At 40.7% G+C, this 18,152-nt stretch overlaps 1 protein-coding gene across 1 annotated transcript in view; it reads left to right on the top strand.

The window, feature by feature from the left end:
* Window positions 1-18,152, top strand: part of slc4a2b (solute carrier family 4 member 2b) — a 70,839-nt gene that overhangs the window by 10,834 nt on the left and 41,853 nt on the right. The window contains 1 exon segment of the mRNA XM_053342703.1: window positions 10,070-10,289. Coding sequence (XP_053198678.1) covers window positions 10,230-10,289 — 60 coding nt within the window. The 5' untranslated portion in view covers window positions 10,070-10,229.

The raw sequence follows: 18,152 nt of genomic DNA on the forward strand, positions 1-18,152 counted from the left end.
GAGAGAGAGAGACACACACAGAGAGAGAGAGACAGAGAGCTGAGTCAGACTTAAATCATGATCTGTAAACCATAAAAAAGAAAGCAGGTTTAAAAAGAAAAATGCTTTAAACTAACCCGACTTTGAGATTTAGTAGCACAAATATGTTTTCCCACTGCGGTAAGTCTTGATTTTTTTTAGAGCCTTTAAAGGACATCGTTTGGTTTTGGGACATGATGGCTCTATAAAACTCTGTGGTTGATTCAAAATTGGTTGTTTAATGCAACGTCAAAAAAAAACCTCAGCGATAAATCTTCAAGTGTTTGTCTTTAAATCATTGTACGCCTGATCTGACCCCCTTTTTTTGTTTCTTCATCATGCGATAATATAGTTGTCTGTGAATTTCAGAACGTTACAGCATGTTAGATAAAACATTAAGGCCACACAGTTTTTTTATCTGTATGTTACTCTGCTGCTGCTATCGTAACTACATAATCAGTGCTTCAGGAAAAACCGACAGGACTGCGTTGTCAGCTCAACAGACAAATGAATCACTTACTGTCTTTTTTTTTTTTCCCCTTTTTTTTTTTTTTTTTTTCTTTTTCTTCAGTGCTCAGTTCTCTAATGAAACCTTAAACTCGCTCTTTCCCTCCCTGTCATTGTCCTGCTGTTATAAGTAAAGGCCTGTTCGCTGGGTTTTGAGGTTTTTGGACATCATGATCAAGCTTCTATATCCGGAGAGAGAGAGAGAGAAAGAGAGAGGCAATTGGTGTTTTTTTTTTTAATTTTTTATTGGCAGTTTGTTCATTTTTTTTTTTTTTATTGAACTGTTCTTTAATTTGTACATCAGCATGCAGCCTGCGGTCGACGCTCGCGTGCCAAGCTGCCGGTCGAAGTTGATCACTAGGTTTGAGACGCATGTAGGCTTGTTGTTGTTGTTGTTGCCGTCGACGACAGTTTAGTTTTTTGAGTCTGGATCTTGTTCTTGACCTTCGTTCGGGGTGCCTGTCTGTTCTCAGTCTTACCGCTTAATGTCATTACGAGGAGCAAGCAGCAGCAGACACAGCACAAGCACTTTTTTAACCTTTTGTCCATTTTTTAACTGCAAAGGTCACAAGAAGAGACATCAAGTTACTTTGTTGACGTGCAGACGTGACTTAGAGAGCGCTGACCCTTTTTCATTTTGACTGTTTTTTGAGATGATTGGTGGATATATTTTATGTTGACTCATCATTCCTACAGTATTAGTGTGATTGTGACTTTATTCTGTCATTGCTCCTCTCTTCAAAAGATAGCCAGATGCACTTAGACCTTTAAAAATGAATATTGAGACATGTTTTTCTTGCTGTAATCGTCCCTCCTGCTGTTCATATATAGACCCCGTTACAAGATCTCAAATGATGGTGGGGCAAAAATCCACCACCAGTCCTCCTTCTGTGCAAATATGTATTTTAAAAGTTTATCTGAAGCTAATATGAGGCCTCAGCAGTCTGACTTAGTCAAATAAAGTGAATATCTTCTACAGTTACTGGCTTTTCTCTCTTTGTGTCCTGATAGTGTTTTCCTTGGAAGGACAAAAATAGAGAATTTGACACTAAAAATACTTTAACTTTGTAAGATATTGATTTGATTTGACTCATTTGGACGGTTGAAGCCTCATATTATCGTCTTCAAATAAGCGTTTAAACTCATTTTTTTTTTGCACAAAAGGAGGACTGTGGGGTTTTGGCCTCCATCACTTATATTGTAAATGCATTATGGTGGGGGTGTTTTAATAGTCAGTATGAACAGGAGGAATGATTACAGCAAGAAAAATATGAGGTAATATTCATTCAGGCACCAGATTTAGGACAGAGTTGAAAAATTGTGAAGTGGTTTAAACTTTTTCTCCCTTAAAGGTGCTTCACTTTATTATTAAGAGGAGTCAAATTAAACATTTTAAAACTGGGCATGACATTTTTCCATCAACAACATACCACAGAGAGACTTTATTTAGATTATTTGCACTCTGTGGAGGAGATGAGTCAACACCTAATTATCTCTAAAAGATGCCAAAGACATTATCACCATGATGTTCTGGGTTAGCACTTTCCTCCACAGGTATGACGCAAGTGTGAAAAAAGGTTTTGGTAATATTCAAACGAATTTCAACCAATTGGTTCACTTAGACGCAATAAGATGACTTCTAGATAACAGTAAAGGAAATGTAACTTCCTCTAAAATGTTGCAACCTTCCTTTTAGTAAGTGTAAATAGCGGGTTACACCCTGTCAGCTGTAGTAGTTTTTTTTTAAATCAGTCATAGCAGATAATTCAAATATAAACAGTAAATGCCATTCATATAATGAGTATAAACAGTATTAGACAGTCTATTAAATGTGATGAATGTGTGAGTTAATTGACCTGTAAACGTGTTTTAGTCATTTTAACCCTCCAGTTGTCCTCAGGTCAAGGAAGGAAGGAAGGAAGGGAAGAAAGGAAAGGTGTAAGGAAGGAAGGGAGGGAGGAAGAAAGGGAGGGAGGGAGGAAGGAAGGAAGGAAGGAAAGGAGTAGGGAGGTAGGAAGAAAAGGGGGAAGGAAGGAAAGGAAAGGAAAGGAGTAGGGAGGGAGGAAGGAGTAAGGAGGAAGGGAGAAAGGGAAGGAGTAAGGAGGAAGGGAGGCAGGAAGGGAGTAAGGAGAGAAGGAAGGGAGGAAGAAAGGGAGAAAGGAAGGAAGGAGGAAGGAAGGAAGGAAAGGAGAGAAGGAAGGGAGGGAGAAAGGAGGGAGGAAGAAAGAGTAAGGAGGGAGGAAGAAAAGGAGGAAGGAAGGAAGGAAAGAAGGGAAGGAGTAAGGAGAGAGGAAGGAAGGAAGGAAGGAAGGAAAGGAGTACGGATGGAGGGAGGAATGAAGGGAGTAAGGAGAGAAGGAAGGGAGGAAGGAGGGAGGGAGGAAGAAAGGAAGGAAAGGAGGAAGGAAGGAAGGAAGAAAGGGAGTAAGAAGGGAGGGAGGGAGGAAGGAAGCAAGGAAGGAAAGGAAGGAAGTAAGGAAGGAAGGAAAGGAGTTGTTGTTTTTTAAATCAGTCATAGCAGATAATTCAAATATAAACAGTATTAGACAGTATAAACTACCCTAGATATATTAAATGTGATGAATGTGTGAGTTAATCGGCCTGTAAACCAAAGAGCTTTCAATTATTGTCTTTCACTCCACTTTTCTTTTAAAGTTGTGTATATTCAGTTTATAATATAAGTGCATAATATGATAGATAAGTTTATAATTTAAACAAAAACAGCACTTTAGGTTGGTATTAATTTAGCGTAGATGACATTAGTTTAAGTTCAGTATGAGTCGAGAGAGGAGTGACTTGAGGACGACAGTGACGAGCTTAGTTAACCTTTAAAGAGTTGACAGAGGAGTCAGTAAGCACTTTAAATTAACCCAGATTAGCTGCTCAGACAGTGTTTACACCTGACGCCCCCCTCCTCCTCCTCCTCCTCCTCCTCTTCTTCCTCCTCTTCCTCTTCCTCTTCCTCCTCCTCCTCCTCCTCCTCCTCCTCCTCCTCCTCCTCCTCCTCTTCTTCCTCCTCTTCCTCCTCCTCCTTCCCAAAGGTCTGACATTGTAGATACTTGAAAGGAAGAAAGGAAGAAAGGAAGGAAAGGAAAGGAAAGGAGTAAGGAGGGAGGGAGGAAGGAAGGAAGGAAGGAGTAAGGAGGGAGGGAGGAAGGAAGGAAAGGAGTACGGAGGAAGGGAGGAAGGGAGTAATGAGAGAAGGAAGGGAGGAAGAAAGGGAGTAAGGAAGGAAGGAAAGGAGTAGGGAGGGAGGAAGAAAAGGAGTAAGGAAGGAGGGAGGAAGGAAGGAAAGAGGGAGGGAGGAAGGAAAGGAGTAAGGAGGGAGGGAGGGAGGAAGGAAGGAAAGGAGTACGGAGGGAGGAAGGGAGTAAGGAGAGAAGGAAGGGAGGAAGAAAGGGAGTAACGAGGGAGGGAGGAAGGAAGGAAAGGAGTAGGGAGGGAGGAAGAAAGGGAGTAACGAGGGAGGGAGGAAGGAAGGAAGGAAAGTAGTAGGGAGGAAGGAAGGAAGGAAAGGAGGGAGGGAAGGAAGAAAGAAAGGGAGTAAGGAGGGAGGGAGGGAGGAAGGAAGGAAAGGAGGGATGGAGGAAAGGAATACTTGTAAGAATCCTAAATTTTTCTCGGCTTCAGTCTGTAGCTGTCGTGGTTACCTACTTCCTGTTTTCATACTTACTTCCTCCCAGAAGGATAGTTTTCCCAAAGCTTTTGTGTGTGTATATATGTATGTGTGTATATATGTGTGTGTGTGTGTGTGTGTGTGTGTGTGTGTGTGTGTGTGTGTGTGTGTGTGTGTGTGTGTGTGTGTGTGTGTGTGTGTGACTAAGAGCAATATGGAAAAAAGTATTTTTAGTGGAGGAAAAAAAAATGTTTTATTTCTTTTAAGGGACAATTTGTGAGGTATGAAAGCTTCAACGTGTGTGTGTGTGTGTGTGTGTGCGTGTGTGTGCGTGTGTGTGCGTGTGTGTGTGTATATGTGTGTGATGTTCTTCTTCCAGGAGAAACACACATTTTGTCCTCGCTTCCTCTTGCATTGTCAGCATTCGTCCCTTTTTCTGTTATTACATAAGAAACAATCAGTTCCTTTTTACTCAGCCTTTTTATAGACTGATTACTTTTGTGTGTGTGTGTGCTTCAAAATCACTTAAATCACTAAAAAAAAAAAATCTACTTCCTTCAAACCCAAAAGGACAGTTGCACAATTGTCTCCGTTCCAACTTGTTTTCTTCTGATCATTATTGTTGTTTGTTATCTTTAGTGGTATTATTACAGACTTTGGCCCGAGGTAGATAGGCTGGTTCCCATGGTTTCTGCCCAGGATCAACAGGGTTCTGTAACTTTATCCCTGTGTAGCCGGCCCTGCCTCCTCTTCCTCCTTTTTGCCGGTGGGGTCTAGGTTTACTGAGAAAGTAAGACTTCAAACACGCCCGAGCTACAACCCAATCCCTCCCTGACCGTTATACTGGACAGATTTCAGCCTCTCAAACTAGTTAAAACCCTTTACGTACTGGTCATATCACACTATCCACTCATAGTTAGTTTCTATACATGTAGTAATGAATCCTTAATGATGCTTTTTAGAGAGCAGAGAGAGTATAATCTTTATTTTTTTATGCTTTTTGTTGATCCAGCATGACTTAACTCAGGATTATGTATCCATTTCAATAAATTAGATTTAATCTGACCAAAAAAAACTGTATTTTTGAATGCTGGTTTTTAAATGTTTATATAAATATGAGTCAAAAAATTCAACAAAAATGAGTATCAGCTGCATAAAAGTGTCTTATTTATATTAATTTTAAATTAATTATATTGAATTTGATTGAAAAAACTGTATTTTTTAATGCTAATGTTTGAATTTTTACATAAATATGAATAAAAAATTAAACAAAAATGCATATCAGCTGCATGCAAATGTCTTATTCTGGGTCCTGTGAGGATAATGATGCTTTCAGAGAGCTAGAGAGAGTTTATTATTCTTTAGTTTTTATGCTTTTTATTGACCCAATGTGACTTCATATATGAGTGCATATCAATTTTAAATGAATTTGATTGAAAAAACTGTATTTTTGAAAGCTAATGTTTGAATTTTTACATAAATATGAGTCATAAATTCATCAAAAATGACTATCAGCTGCATAAAAATGTCTTTTATTCTGGGTCTCGTGAGGATAACACTTTTTATTAATGGAGAAAAAACATTTAGAATCACTTTTACAATTATATATATCGGTCTAATGTTACTAAACAGTACTTTTGAATAGTAATTTTTGAAAAAATGTCAATCAGCTGCAAAAAAACATTACGTTTAAATAGTTGAAATATTTCCCTTTTTTTGCATATTCTGCATCAAATGAGGATAAATCATCATATTTCTTGCTTATTTTTTAATCTCTTTGAAATATCAAAATGGGTCAAAATGGACCCTGGAACAAGTAGGTTAAAGGGTTAAAGGTGATCGTCTGAATCGAACAGCTGCCAGTCTGTAATTAACATTTGGTGCAGTGATTAGCATCGTGGCAGAGTGACGGTAGAGCGTTGCCAACAGAAACAGCAGCGAGAGAGAGAGAGAGAGTCTGTCTCAGTCTGGCAGGTAACGTGTTCGTCCTGCTCCTAAAATACTAATCTCTTGTCATTGATTGTACTTTTTTTTTTTTTTTTTTTTTTTTTTACATACCTCCGATAGAAATCCCCGTCAGTTGCCAACAAGGTCATTGATATGATTGTACTCAGGCATCAAGGAGGCTTATCGTTACTTTGATAGCTGCTGTCAGAGAGCCAGCTCGGCTTTTTGGCAGGACATGATTTCCAACCGTGACACTGAAGAAGTGAAGAAGTGAATAAAAAAAGAAAAAAGAAAAAAGAAAAAGAAAAGATGGATTCCTGCTTTTTTAAGTTTGAATTAAAAAGTCGATGTTTAGTTAATAATACAGCACGGGGCGAGTTTTAGGACACGCTGTGGGAGGCGCCTGGTTTATTTAACCTTCCGGTCAACAGACAGGGTCAAATTGACCCCGTCTGTTTTGACTGTTCCTTCTTTCCTCCCTCCCTTCCTCCCTCCCTCCTTCCTTCTTTCCTCCGTCCTTCCTTCCTCCCTTCCTTATTTCCTTTCCTCCTTTCCTTCCTTCCTTCCTTCCTTCCTTCCTTCTTCCTTCCCCCCTTCCTCCCTCCCTCCCTTCCTTCTTTCCTTTCCTCCTTTCCTTCCTTCTTTCTTCCATCCTTCCTTCCTCCTTTCCTACCTTCCTTCCTTCCTTCCATCCTTCTTTCCTCCCTTCCTTCCTCCCTCCCTTCTTTATTTCCTTTCCTCTTTTCCTACCTTCCTTCCTTCTTCCTTCCCCCCTTCCTCCCTCCCTCCCTTTCTTCCTTCTTTCCTTTCCTCCTTTCCTTCCTTCCTTTCTCCCTCCTTTCCTTCCTTCTTCCTACCTTCCTTCTTTCCATCCTTCCTTCCTCCTTTCCTACCTTCCTTCCCTCATTCCTTCCTACCTCCCTTCCTTTCCTTCTTCCTCCCTTCCTTTCTTAACTCGAGGACAGCAGGAGGGTTAAAGGACTGTAGAAGTTAAAGGTTCTTGTTTTGTAGCGGTGTCATTCGGACTTTAAACAAACTCACAAATGAATGCAAATTTAAGCTAATCTATATTTTTATGTAAATTACTTTTCTCCCACACACTCTTCCACACTTCTACCTCTTCCACCTCTTCCACAGCACATTTTACCACTCTTACTTTAGTCTCCTCTGACTCCTCAAGCTGCCTTAATTGCCCCCCCGATGATCTGATATCCTTTTTGTAGTTTATACATCAAATAAGGGGAGGATTTTGAGAGAGAGTGTGACGGAGGTGGAGGTTAGTGGAAGCACGTGCCGCTTGCTTATCAAAGGGTCGTCTGCACAGTAGCACCAGGTTATCAGCCTCCTTATCTGACTCTTTAATGGTTAGTAACCTTGAAGTGCTGCGAGTGAGGCCCTTCAGGATCAGGATCAGGCATCGGGAGAAATGGAAAAGGTTGATGTGTTTGGTATGCATGTTGTATGTCTTGAGGAATCGTTGCCGTCACGCCTCGAGTCAAATGTAAACTGTTGTTAAGAGTTTCCACTCCAGCGTGAAATGAGAGGCTGTTAGTGTTTTGTGAAAGTGGAGTCTGGGGATTCAAAGGTACTTTAAGGGCTTTCAGGAAATCCAGGAACTGTTTCTTCCTTAGTTAAAGTAGATCTGAGTTACTTTGTGTGCTCGAGAACATTCAATTTCAAATGCAAAATGTACTCTTATTTTGAAAGGGCTGCAATTACGGTGTTTAACTTCTTCCTTTAGAGTAGATCTGAGTACAGTTAGGACAGTAAAAACATGTTACTTTATGCTCGAAACATTCAATTTCAAATGGAAAACTTACTCTTATTTTGAAAGAGCTGCAATTAGAGTCTTTAACTTCCTCTTTAGATGAACTGTGCATGACTTGTGACCCTGTTTTTTTTTTTTTTTGTCTCAATGACTAATGAGTACAGTTAGGACAGTAAAAACATTCAATTTTAAATGCAAAACTTACTCTTATTTTGAAAGAGCTGCAATTAGAGTCTTTAACTTCCTCTTTATCCTTCCTTCCTTCCTTCCTTCCTTCTTCCTCCCTTCTTCCTTCCTCCCTCCTTTCCTTCCTTCTTCCTCCCTCCCTTCCTCCCTCCTTTCCTTCCTTCCTCCCTCCTTTCCTTCCTTCCTCCCTCCTTTCCTTCCTTCTTCCTCCCTTCCTTCCTTCCTCCGTCCCTAATGAGTACAGTTAGGACAGTAAAAACATTCAATTTCAAATGCAAAACTTACTCTTATTTTGAAAGAGCTGCAATTAGAGTCTTTAACTTCCTGTTTAGATGAACTGTGCATGAATTATGACCCCTTTTTTTAATATCTCAACCACTAATGGATGGATTATGATGAAATGTTGTACAGTACATTTGTAGCACTCGGAGGAGGAGTCCTAATGAATTTGGTGATCCTCTCCTCTGACCTTTTCCTCTAGCGCCACCATGAGGTTCACATTCCTCCCTTTAGCTGTCATTTTAGTTGATGATGTCTTATAAGTTTGTTGAACCCTTAATTTTTAATTTAGCTCCTTTCCTTCCCTCCTTCCTTCCTCCCTCCTTTCCTTCTTCCCTCCTTCCTTCCTCCCTCCTTTCCTTCCTTCTTCCTTCCTTCCTTCCTTCCTCCTCCCTTCCTTCTTTCCTTCCCTCCTTCCTTCCTCCCTCCTTTCTTTCTTCCTTCCGTCCTTCCTTCCTCCCTCCTTTCCTTCTTTCTTCCTTCCTTTTCCCCCACGTTTAATTCCTTCTTCCTTCCTCCGCCCTTTCCTCCTTTCCTTCCTCCCTTCCTCCCTCCTTTCCTTCCTTCTTCCTCCCTTCCTTCCTTCCTTCCTCCCTCCTTTCTCCCTTCCTTCCTCCCTCCTTTCCTTCCTTCCTTCCTTCCTTCCTTTCCTTCCTCCCTCCTTTCCTTCCTCCCTCCTTTCCTTCCTTCTTCCTCCCTTCCTTCCTTGACTTGAGGACTACAGGAGGGTTAAATAGGAATTTCGTGCTACATTTAGCTAACGCAGCCTTACAGAGATGCTAGCAGGAATGTAGTCCAAAGTTACAAGTACATATAATTATCCAAAATGATAGAGGACAAAAAGGTAATTAGGCAAGTTATAATTAACGTCACTGAAGTCTTCATATTTAAAATTTATTGTCTTGGTTTATGTCTCCTGCTGCAATGTCATAAAAATTGAAGGATAATGTTTAAACCTTCGTGTCGTCCTCCCTGTTTTAACTCTTCCTCCCTTTCTTCCATCAGTCCTTCCTCCCTCCATCCTTCACTTTCTTTCCTTCCTCTCTCTTTCCTTCCTTCCTTCCTTCCTTCCTTCCTCCCTTCCGTCTTTCTTTCCTTCCTTCCTCCATTCTGTCTTTCTTTCCTTCCTTCCTCCATCCCCCTTCCTTACTTCCTTCCTTCCTTCCCTCCTTCCCTCTTTCCTTCCTTCTTCCTCGTGAGGACCCTTCCATCCATCCTTCCTTCCTTCCGTCTTCCTCTCTTCCTTCCTTCCTCCTTTACTTCCTTTCTTTCTTCCTTCCTTCCTTCCATCCTTCCATCTGTCTTTCCTCACTCCTCTCTTTCTTTACTCCCTCCCACCCTTCCTTCCTTCCCTCCTCCTTCCTTCCTTCCCTCTTTCCTTTCTCCTTTCCTTCCTTCCTTCCTTCCTTCCTCCTTTCCTTCCTTCCTTCCTCTTTCCCTCTTTCCTTCTTTCCTTCCTTCCTTCCTCCCTTCCTTCCTTGACTCGAGGACAACAGGAGGGTTAAATAGGAATTTCAACTTCCTGCACTGAAGGAATCGGCTCGTCAGGCATGCCGTTTCGATTTCGAGCCTAATGTGTCGGGAGTAAAGAGCCAAAACAATTAAAATTCATATTCGGGCGGGGGGGGGGGGGGGGATTACTGGCCCACAGCTTCAGTGCACATTTTCAGCGCTTTGTTTGCTTCATGTTTTTAAATCTGCAGCTTTATGTGGACTAACCCCCTTTGTGGATCTATATCTGTCTCCAGGTTATGCTGCCCAAAAGCTGTCTGAGTCCCAGTGAGAAAGAGAAGGGCTAAAGCCAAAAAAAAAAAAAAAAAACCCCCAATCCAAATCAGCTTTCCGGAGCCTCTCCTCCAGCAGCAGCAGCAGCAGCAGCAGCAGCGGCGGACTCCACTGTGCAGAGCCATGAGCAACCCCAGCGCTCCCAACCAGATTACAGACGCCGTGGCATCGGTTATTCACAGCGTAAGTCGACACGACCGCATACAGAAACGCCCTCTTTCTCTCTCTCCTCCTGTCTTTCTCTCCCTCTTCTTCTTAACCCGTCAAGCTCAGGGCGAAATATTCTCCCGACCACAAAAAACAAAAAAAACGACATAAAACACACACACACACACACACACACACATACACACACGACGAGGCACGCTGGGTGATCCTGGTGACAAACGAGGTTAAACACCCGCTCAGGAGGAGGATGATGTTCTCAATTAGTAGTTTACGGTCGTTTCATGAGGCTCAGAGCTCTATTCCACTCTGAATTCAGCTTTCCCCAAACACCCACCACTGGAAACACATTTCTTCTTCTACTCTCTCTCGCTCTCTCGCTCTCTCTCTCGCCCCCTCTCTCTCTCTCTCTCTCTCTCTCTCTCTCTCCCTCTCTCTTGCTCTGTGTCTCCCTCTCTCTCGCTCTCTCGCTCTGTCTCCCTCTCTCTCTGTGTCTCCCTCTCTCTCTCTCTCGCTCTCTGTTTCTCTCTCTCTCTCTCTCTCTCTCGCTCTCTGTGTCTCTCTCTCTCTCTTTCTCCCTCTCTCTCTCTCGCTCTCTCTCTCCCTCTCTCTCTCTCTCTGTGTGTGTGTGTCTTCTGTGTCTCTCTCTCTCTCTCTCTCCCTGTCTCTCTCTCCCCCCTCTCTTTCTCTCTCTCTCTCTCTCCCTCCCTCTCTCTCTCTCTCTGTCTGTCTCTCTCCCTCTCTCTCTCTTTCTCTCTCTCTCTTCCTCCCTCTCTCTCTCCCACTCGCTCTCTCTCTCTCTCTCTCTCTCTCTCTCTCTCCCTCTCCCTGTCCCTCTCTCCCTGTCTCTCTCTCTCCCTCTCCCCCCCTCTCTCTCTCTTCGTCCCTCTCTCTCTCTCCCCCTCTCTCTCTCTCTCTCTCTCTCCCTCTTCCTCTCTCTCTCTCTCTTCGTCCCTCTCTCTCTCTCCCTCTCGCTCTCCCCCTCTCTCTCTCCCTCTCTCCCTCTCTCTCTCTCTCTCTCGCTCTCTCTCTCTCTGTGTGTCTCTCTCTCTCTCTCTCTCTCTCTCTCCCTCTCTCTCCCTCTCTCTCTCTGGAGTTTTATTGCTGCATCAGCTCCTTCGGTCCTCTCTGGCATCGGAGTGTGTATTTTGGACAGTGCCGTTCCCCTCCAGAGTTATGTGTGTACAAATCTAGTCTCATGTTTGAGCCAATTCTCTGGTTACATGCAGCATTTCTAGCTCTGAATCACTTCTGCTGCTGCTGCTGCTGCTGAAATCTCCTTATCATTACAGCACCGGAGAATGTGAACCATGCCACAACTAAAGAGCTTTTTATTTTTAATTTTTTTAAATAAGTGTTGCCAGTATTGGAAACAGTAAAATAAAGCTGGCACACGAATGCAGAGCGTAATTGCACGGCTTGCTAGTGGGATTTTTTTTTTTTTTTTGATAAACACGACTGGCAGAGTCCTGGAGGGCGAGCTGGTCGACGGCCAAAGAAAGCTGCAGCATTCCTCGACTCGAGAGGTTCTCAACAAGTTCATCTTAGGATGATTAAGATGCTGAGGCAGAAAATATCACAAGCTTAAAGGAAGAATCCACCCATAAATAGTCTCACGCTGTTAGATTTTTCTTGGTATCATTATGTCCGCTGCGTTCCAGGAATTTATAAAGGCAGCTTCTTTTTTTTCCCTTTTTTTTTTTTTTTAAATATATGTTTATTGGTTTTTGTACAACATCCAACAATTTAAACATAAAATAATAAATAATGAAAATAATAATGAAAATATTAATAATACAGAAAAACTAAATAAATTAAATGTCCTAATAATAAAATAAATAATAAAAATATTAATAATACAGAAAAGGTAAATAAATTAAATGTCCTAATAATAAAATAAATAATAAAAATATTAATAATACAGAAAAGGTAAATAAATTAAATGTCCTAATAGTAAAATAAATAATTAAAAAAAGATAAATTAAACCAAAAAATTAGTCAACAAATTACTGAGCAATAAATAATAAATTATATAAATACATAAATAAAAATAATCATCTAAAATAATCACAATAATAATCCATTAATATTCATAATAATATTCTTAATATAGGTTACATCGTACACTCCCACCAACACATTAAATATCTCATATCTCCACCTTTCAACAGCTCCAGAAATATCTTCCAAATGTCATAAAATTCAATTTAAATGACCTTTTTACTCATCTTTGCTGAACATTAGATGCTGAGGCAGAAAATATTACACAAGCTTAAAGGAAAAATCCACCCATAAATAGTCTCACACTGTTAGATTTGAGTTTCAGTTCGCGATGCTTGGTGAATTCTTGGTATCATTATGTGCGCTGCGTTCCAAGAATTTATATAGGCAGCATCTTTGTTTCCCTTTTTTTAAATGACCTTTTTACTCATCTTTGCTGAACGTTAGATTTCCTTCATTTCCCAGCATTGTGCTTTTCAACATCACATATTTAAAGAGGGTTGACTTTGATGTGGGTTGTGAGTGTAGGCGAGTGGAAATAAGGTGATGTTTATACCTCCGAGAGAACAGAAATAAAAAAAACATAAACTGTGAAGTTGACAGAGATGAACTGATAGAAGACTCTGTAGCTCATATAGTGGATCTCACAACATGAACTTCAAATACCCCACCCACCAAAGATCTCATCTATCAAGGTCCAAAAAAGCAAATGGAAAATAAGAAAAAATAAGGATACATAAAGCCAAAAAATCAAACATACAGTGCAACGCCATTAAAACAACAACAACAACAAAACAGAGCAACAGCACAGACGATTACATAGTCAGTGTAGAGCAATAAGATCAAGGGTCAAAGGTCAAGGGCACACTGCAGATCTGCGCTTTCAAGAAAATGTAAGAAAAGGCCCCAGATTAGTTAGATTAGCCAATAGTTTCGAATCTAGGCAGCGCCATCTTGAAAATTTCAGGTGCATGCTGGGAAAAATAAAAACACAGATTCTACTTATATGGGCATGAGGCAGGGCCATGGGTGGAGCGGGGAGGTTGCTATGGTTGCAAGGGCTGGATCTTGAGGACATTGTGCAATCAACCTGTCAATCAGTACGTAGCCACGCCCTAATGCATACCCTGCTTTATCGTCACATATAAAATCAGAGAGGCCAAAATGTCCCAAATGAACATCATACTGCATTGAAGAAGGCTTTAAACTAGCGATTGAGACCATAAACACATTTTGAAAACGTTTACTGAGGTTAGAAATCAAGTGAGAAGTTGGTGAATTCTCCATTGACTTGTATAGAGACGGTCGCCCCCTGGTGGCCTTTTGATAGAATGCAGTTCTAAGTTACTTCCGCGTTGGCCTCATTTCAGAGGACCAGACCTCCCCGCCTGGCTTTTCCTTGGCTTTGCATTTCTCTTTTTGTCAGTGTTCTGTCAGCTGTTTCCTTTCCGATGTTTCTCACTAGTCTCGTCTTATCTACCTGGAAGGACGTTGCTCGCTGCACATAAACAAACATAACTATTGTCCATGTTTTGAAATCTAAACCCCGGCAGCTCAGACGCAGAATGCCGAGTATTTAAGAGGTGGAAGTAGATATATGACACCCGAACTACCAGAGCCATGAAATGTGTGTAGAGAGACGGCAGAGATCATTTTGTCATGTATTTTGTTCTTGGATAGAAAATAGTTATGTCATAATCACATAGATGTAAAACCTCACCAGACGTCTTGTTTATAAAAGTTTTTATGACTCCACGCCAGTGACAACCACAGCCGCAGCTGCAACCAGAGAGATTTTATATTCTCCAAGTTTTTCCGTCTGTCCATTTCTAGAGAACACGATATCTCAGAAACGACTTCAGGGTATTTCTTCAAATTTGGAACAAACATCCACTTTGACTCAAGGATGAACTGATTAGATTTCAACTGGACAAAAGTCAAGGTTGCTGTGACTTTACTAACACACTTTTTAAAAACTAAAACTGAGGAATTCAAACACTGATTATGACAAAGTTTCACAGAAATGTCTAATAAGATAAAAAAGGATTAAGTGATGACATTTAATATCCAAAAGGTCAAAGGTTAACTTTAACACTTTAACTTCATAATGTTCAACAAACTCAGGGATTTATATGTTAACCCTCCTGTTGTGTTTGAGTCAAGGAAGGAAGGGAGGAAGGGAGTAAAGGAAAGAAGGCAGGGAGGACGGAAGGGAGGAAGGGAGGAAGGGAGGGAAGGAAATAAGGAAGGGAGGAAGGAAGGATGGAGGAAAGAAGTAAGTAAGGAAGGGAGGTAGGAAGGTAGGAGGGAGGGAGGAAGGAAGGAAGGAAGGAAGGACGGAGGAAAGAAGGAGAGAAGAAGAAAGAGAGGAAGGTAGGGGGGAGGAAGGACAGAAGGAAGGAAGAAAGGGAGATGGAGGAAGGCATGAAAGAGAGAAGAAGGAAAGGAAGAAAGAAAGAAGGAGAGAGGAAGCACAGATAGAAGGAAGAAAGAAATGGGAGAAGGAAGGAATGGAGGGAGAAGGAAGGAAGGAAGGAAGGAAGGAAGGAAGGAAAGAAAGAAAGAAGGAAGGAACAGTCAAAACAGATGGTTCAATTTGACCCGGGAGGACGACACGAAGGTTAATATGACGAATAATAAGATAAAAAAGGATGAAGTGATGACATTTCATATCCAAAAGGTCAAAGGTCAACTTCATAATATTCTCCAAAAACACTTTTCTGGCCGTAACTCTGTTGATACTGAATTAGTGACACTAATCTTATAACTTATTAAATTCCTTCACTGTAATATTATGAGTCTGCTTTAGACATGAAGGATTTAAACTGAAGCTTCACTAAATAGCAGAGGAGGCGTTTTTTCTTTTTTTTTTTTTTTTTTCCTATTTTTGGTTTTTACACCTACATGATGTGTGTGACAGTTTAACTCCTTCATAGATTCACACATTGCTTATCTGGCGATCTCAACAGAAGGAGTTTGTCATATTAAGGTCATCAAATATTTTCCTTATGTTGCACAATAAACATTACTTCAGATTAAGGTTACAGATTACTAGTAAGTAATGTAACTATTTCAATGACTTCATCAAAGTAATGTAACTTATTACATTTGATGACTTTTCTAATTTTCTAACCAATGTTTTCATCTGTTAGGGTAAATGTTCCCTCCTTCTGTCCTTCCTTCCTATTTTCCTTCCTTCCTTCCTTTCTTCCTTCCTTCCTTCCTTCCTTTCTTCCTTGCGTCCATCCCTTCCTTCCTTCCTCCCTTCCTCCTGTCCTTCCTTCTTTCCCTCCTTCCTACCTCCCTTCCTTTTGTCTTTCCTTACTTCATTCCTTCCTTCCTCCCTTTTCCTTCCTTCCTAACTCCTTACCTTCTGTCCTTCCTTCCTTCCTTCCTTCCTTCATTCCTTCCTTCCTCCTTTTATTCCTTCCTTCCTTCCTCCCTTCCTTCCTTCCTTCCTTCATTCCTTCCTTCCTCCTTTTATTCCGTCCCTCCTTCCTACCTCCCTTCCTTTTGTCTTTCCTTCCTTCCTTCCTTTCTTCCTCCCTTCCTTCCATTCTCCTCCTTCCCTCCTTTCCTTCCTTCTCCCCTTCCTTTCTTCCTCCCTTCCTTCCTTCCTTCCTTCCTTCCTTCCTTCCTTCCTCCCTTCCTTCCATTCTTCCTTCCTTCCTTCCTTCCTTCCTTCCTTGCAACATTTATCTCTCATTGTAAAATGTATTCATTAGTTCATGTAGATTTTGGAATATAAAATAAAGATATTTGATGAATAAGTGGGTTTAATTGGTACTGTGACTCCATTTAAGCTCCATGTGTGCTCCAAATAAACCCACATCATGATTTATTTACTAAATATATAAAAAAATATTGATTTCAAAGAATTAAAAACAGCAACATATGTATTCAGTAACATGTTAAATATTAAAAAATGAGGAAAAACCCTCCTGAGTAAAATCTTAAAGACTATAAAAGCCATACTCGATTCAGTTGAGACTCTCTGTGTCTTTTTAAAGCTAATTAAGACAATCAAATTAAAATAAATTAATTCAACTACCTTCAAACGCACCGCTACAGTGAACCACAGTGCATGCTGTCTGAGATTTGCCAGATCAAGAAGCTCACTAAAGATAAAAACAGTTGGCGTTATGACAGCGCCTTTAGCATTTATTACTCGTTCCCTTGGCTCCAACTCTTACCAAGTTAATTATTATCTCTCCTTAACAATATGCGCTTGTGTCAGTGTGTGTAGTTAGGGAGCGTCTAGTTAATCTTGTGTGTGTGTGTGTGTTGGTTTACATTGTGAAAGTGAGTAATAGTCTTCTTCTTCCTACCCCCCCTTTTACTGAAGATCTGCCCCTGATCATGTGACAGGGGCTAACAGAAATGGGAAATGGGAAATCCATAAAAACTAAGGGCTGGCAATTGTTGTTGGCTTTTTACTTAGCAAGAGAGGGGGGGAAAGCAAATATCGCCATCTCTCTCCGTGGGTTTTTTTAAAGGCGACTAATTTGATGGAGTTTCTGTTTCTGTCCAAGGTGAGTTCGGCTTTTTTTTTTTTGTTGTGTAATACTCAAATGTAAGCTTTACTCATACCACGCTTACTACGCTTTACCTTCTCCTTTTTTCTGTGACCGTGATAATTAGCCTAGCTCTTATCATTCCCCCTCTCTCTCTTTGGTCATTCATTACACATCTACCTTACTACAGAGCGCAAATACAGCTTGTATGTAGCTTGACTTTGCATTTTTTTTCCAGGTAAATTTAACCTCGAAACGAACTTTTCACCTGGTTAATGTTCAGTCTGACGCCACTGCTTTAGAGATGCACTTTGACTTCCTCGCCAACAACTCAATGACTTTTTCCTCGGTATTAGTAATCCAAGGGTAATAATTACTCCCTCCCTAATGTCATCTTAATTCGTCACTAGTTACAGATAGCCATATAATGTCCGCAGGTGGTGCTATGAAATATTTAGACAGGTGGAAACTGTGAGCAGGTGAGAAATATAGTAAATAAAGAGGATAAAGTAGGAAGAATTGGGGTTATTTTGTTAGTTTTTGTAGTGTTAAGGTGACATAAGCTGTTAGTAATGGTGTTAAACTTATACTTCTTTTAATTGTGGCAAACACAGACAGGTTAAAGGTCAGATTCGGCTGCAGAACTGAATATTTGGTGCAGATTCAGTGGTTTCAGTGGTTTTTTAAAGTATGTTATATTAAAGGAATAGTTAGATTTTTTTGGGGAACTACTTACTTATTCGCTTTCCCGCTGAGATGAGATCGGTGAATATGAAAGTGCAGCCAGCAACAAGATAACGTAGCTTAGCATAAAAGACTTAAGTAAGTAAGATTAGGGGGGATAACCTCGCTCACAAATTGGCACGATATATATATGTCGGTTTGTCTGAAAACCAAGGTGTGGTTTTACGGGGGGATTAAGTGTTCCACTATTTCTTGGCTTTGGGGGGGGGTTATAACTTCTTGATGTCTCCGCTGGTTATCTGGTAACTTTAAGGTCACAACAGAACTGGAGTCACTAAATCCTGGCCAAGAAATATGAAATTGGAAAGCAATAGTTCAACTTTTATGGGAGTAATGCTTTGCTATGCTTCACTTTCTTGCTGAGAGTTATATTAGTTATTTATTTAGTCTTTATTTCACCAGGTTAGTCCCATAATTAGCCAAATATAAACATACTTATATAAAAGACTTGCATACAAACAGCCTGGACTCCTGAGTATTCACCAGATCTTTAAATTCAGGGTTTCAAGATTTTGATGATAATATAAAGATCATCATAATAGCACACTCCTGTATGCAAGAGACAATTAGCATAGCTTAGCATAAAGACTGGAAACAAGGGGAAACGTCTAGCTTGGCTGAT

The sequence above is a fragment of the Scomber japonicus genome, chromosome 21, assembly GCF_027409825.1.
Source record: "Scomber japonicus isolate fScoJap1 chromosome 21, fScoJap1.pri, whole genome shotgun sequence".
Lineage (NCBI taxonomy): Eukaryota > Metazoa > Chordata > Actinopteri > Scombriformes > Scombridae > Scomber > Scomber japonicus.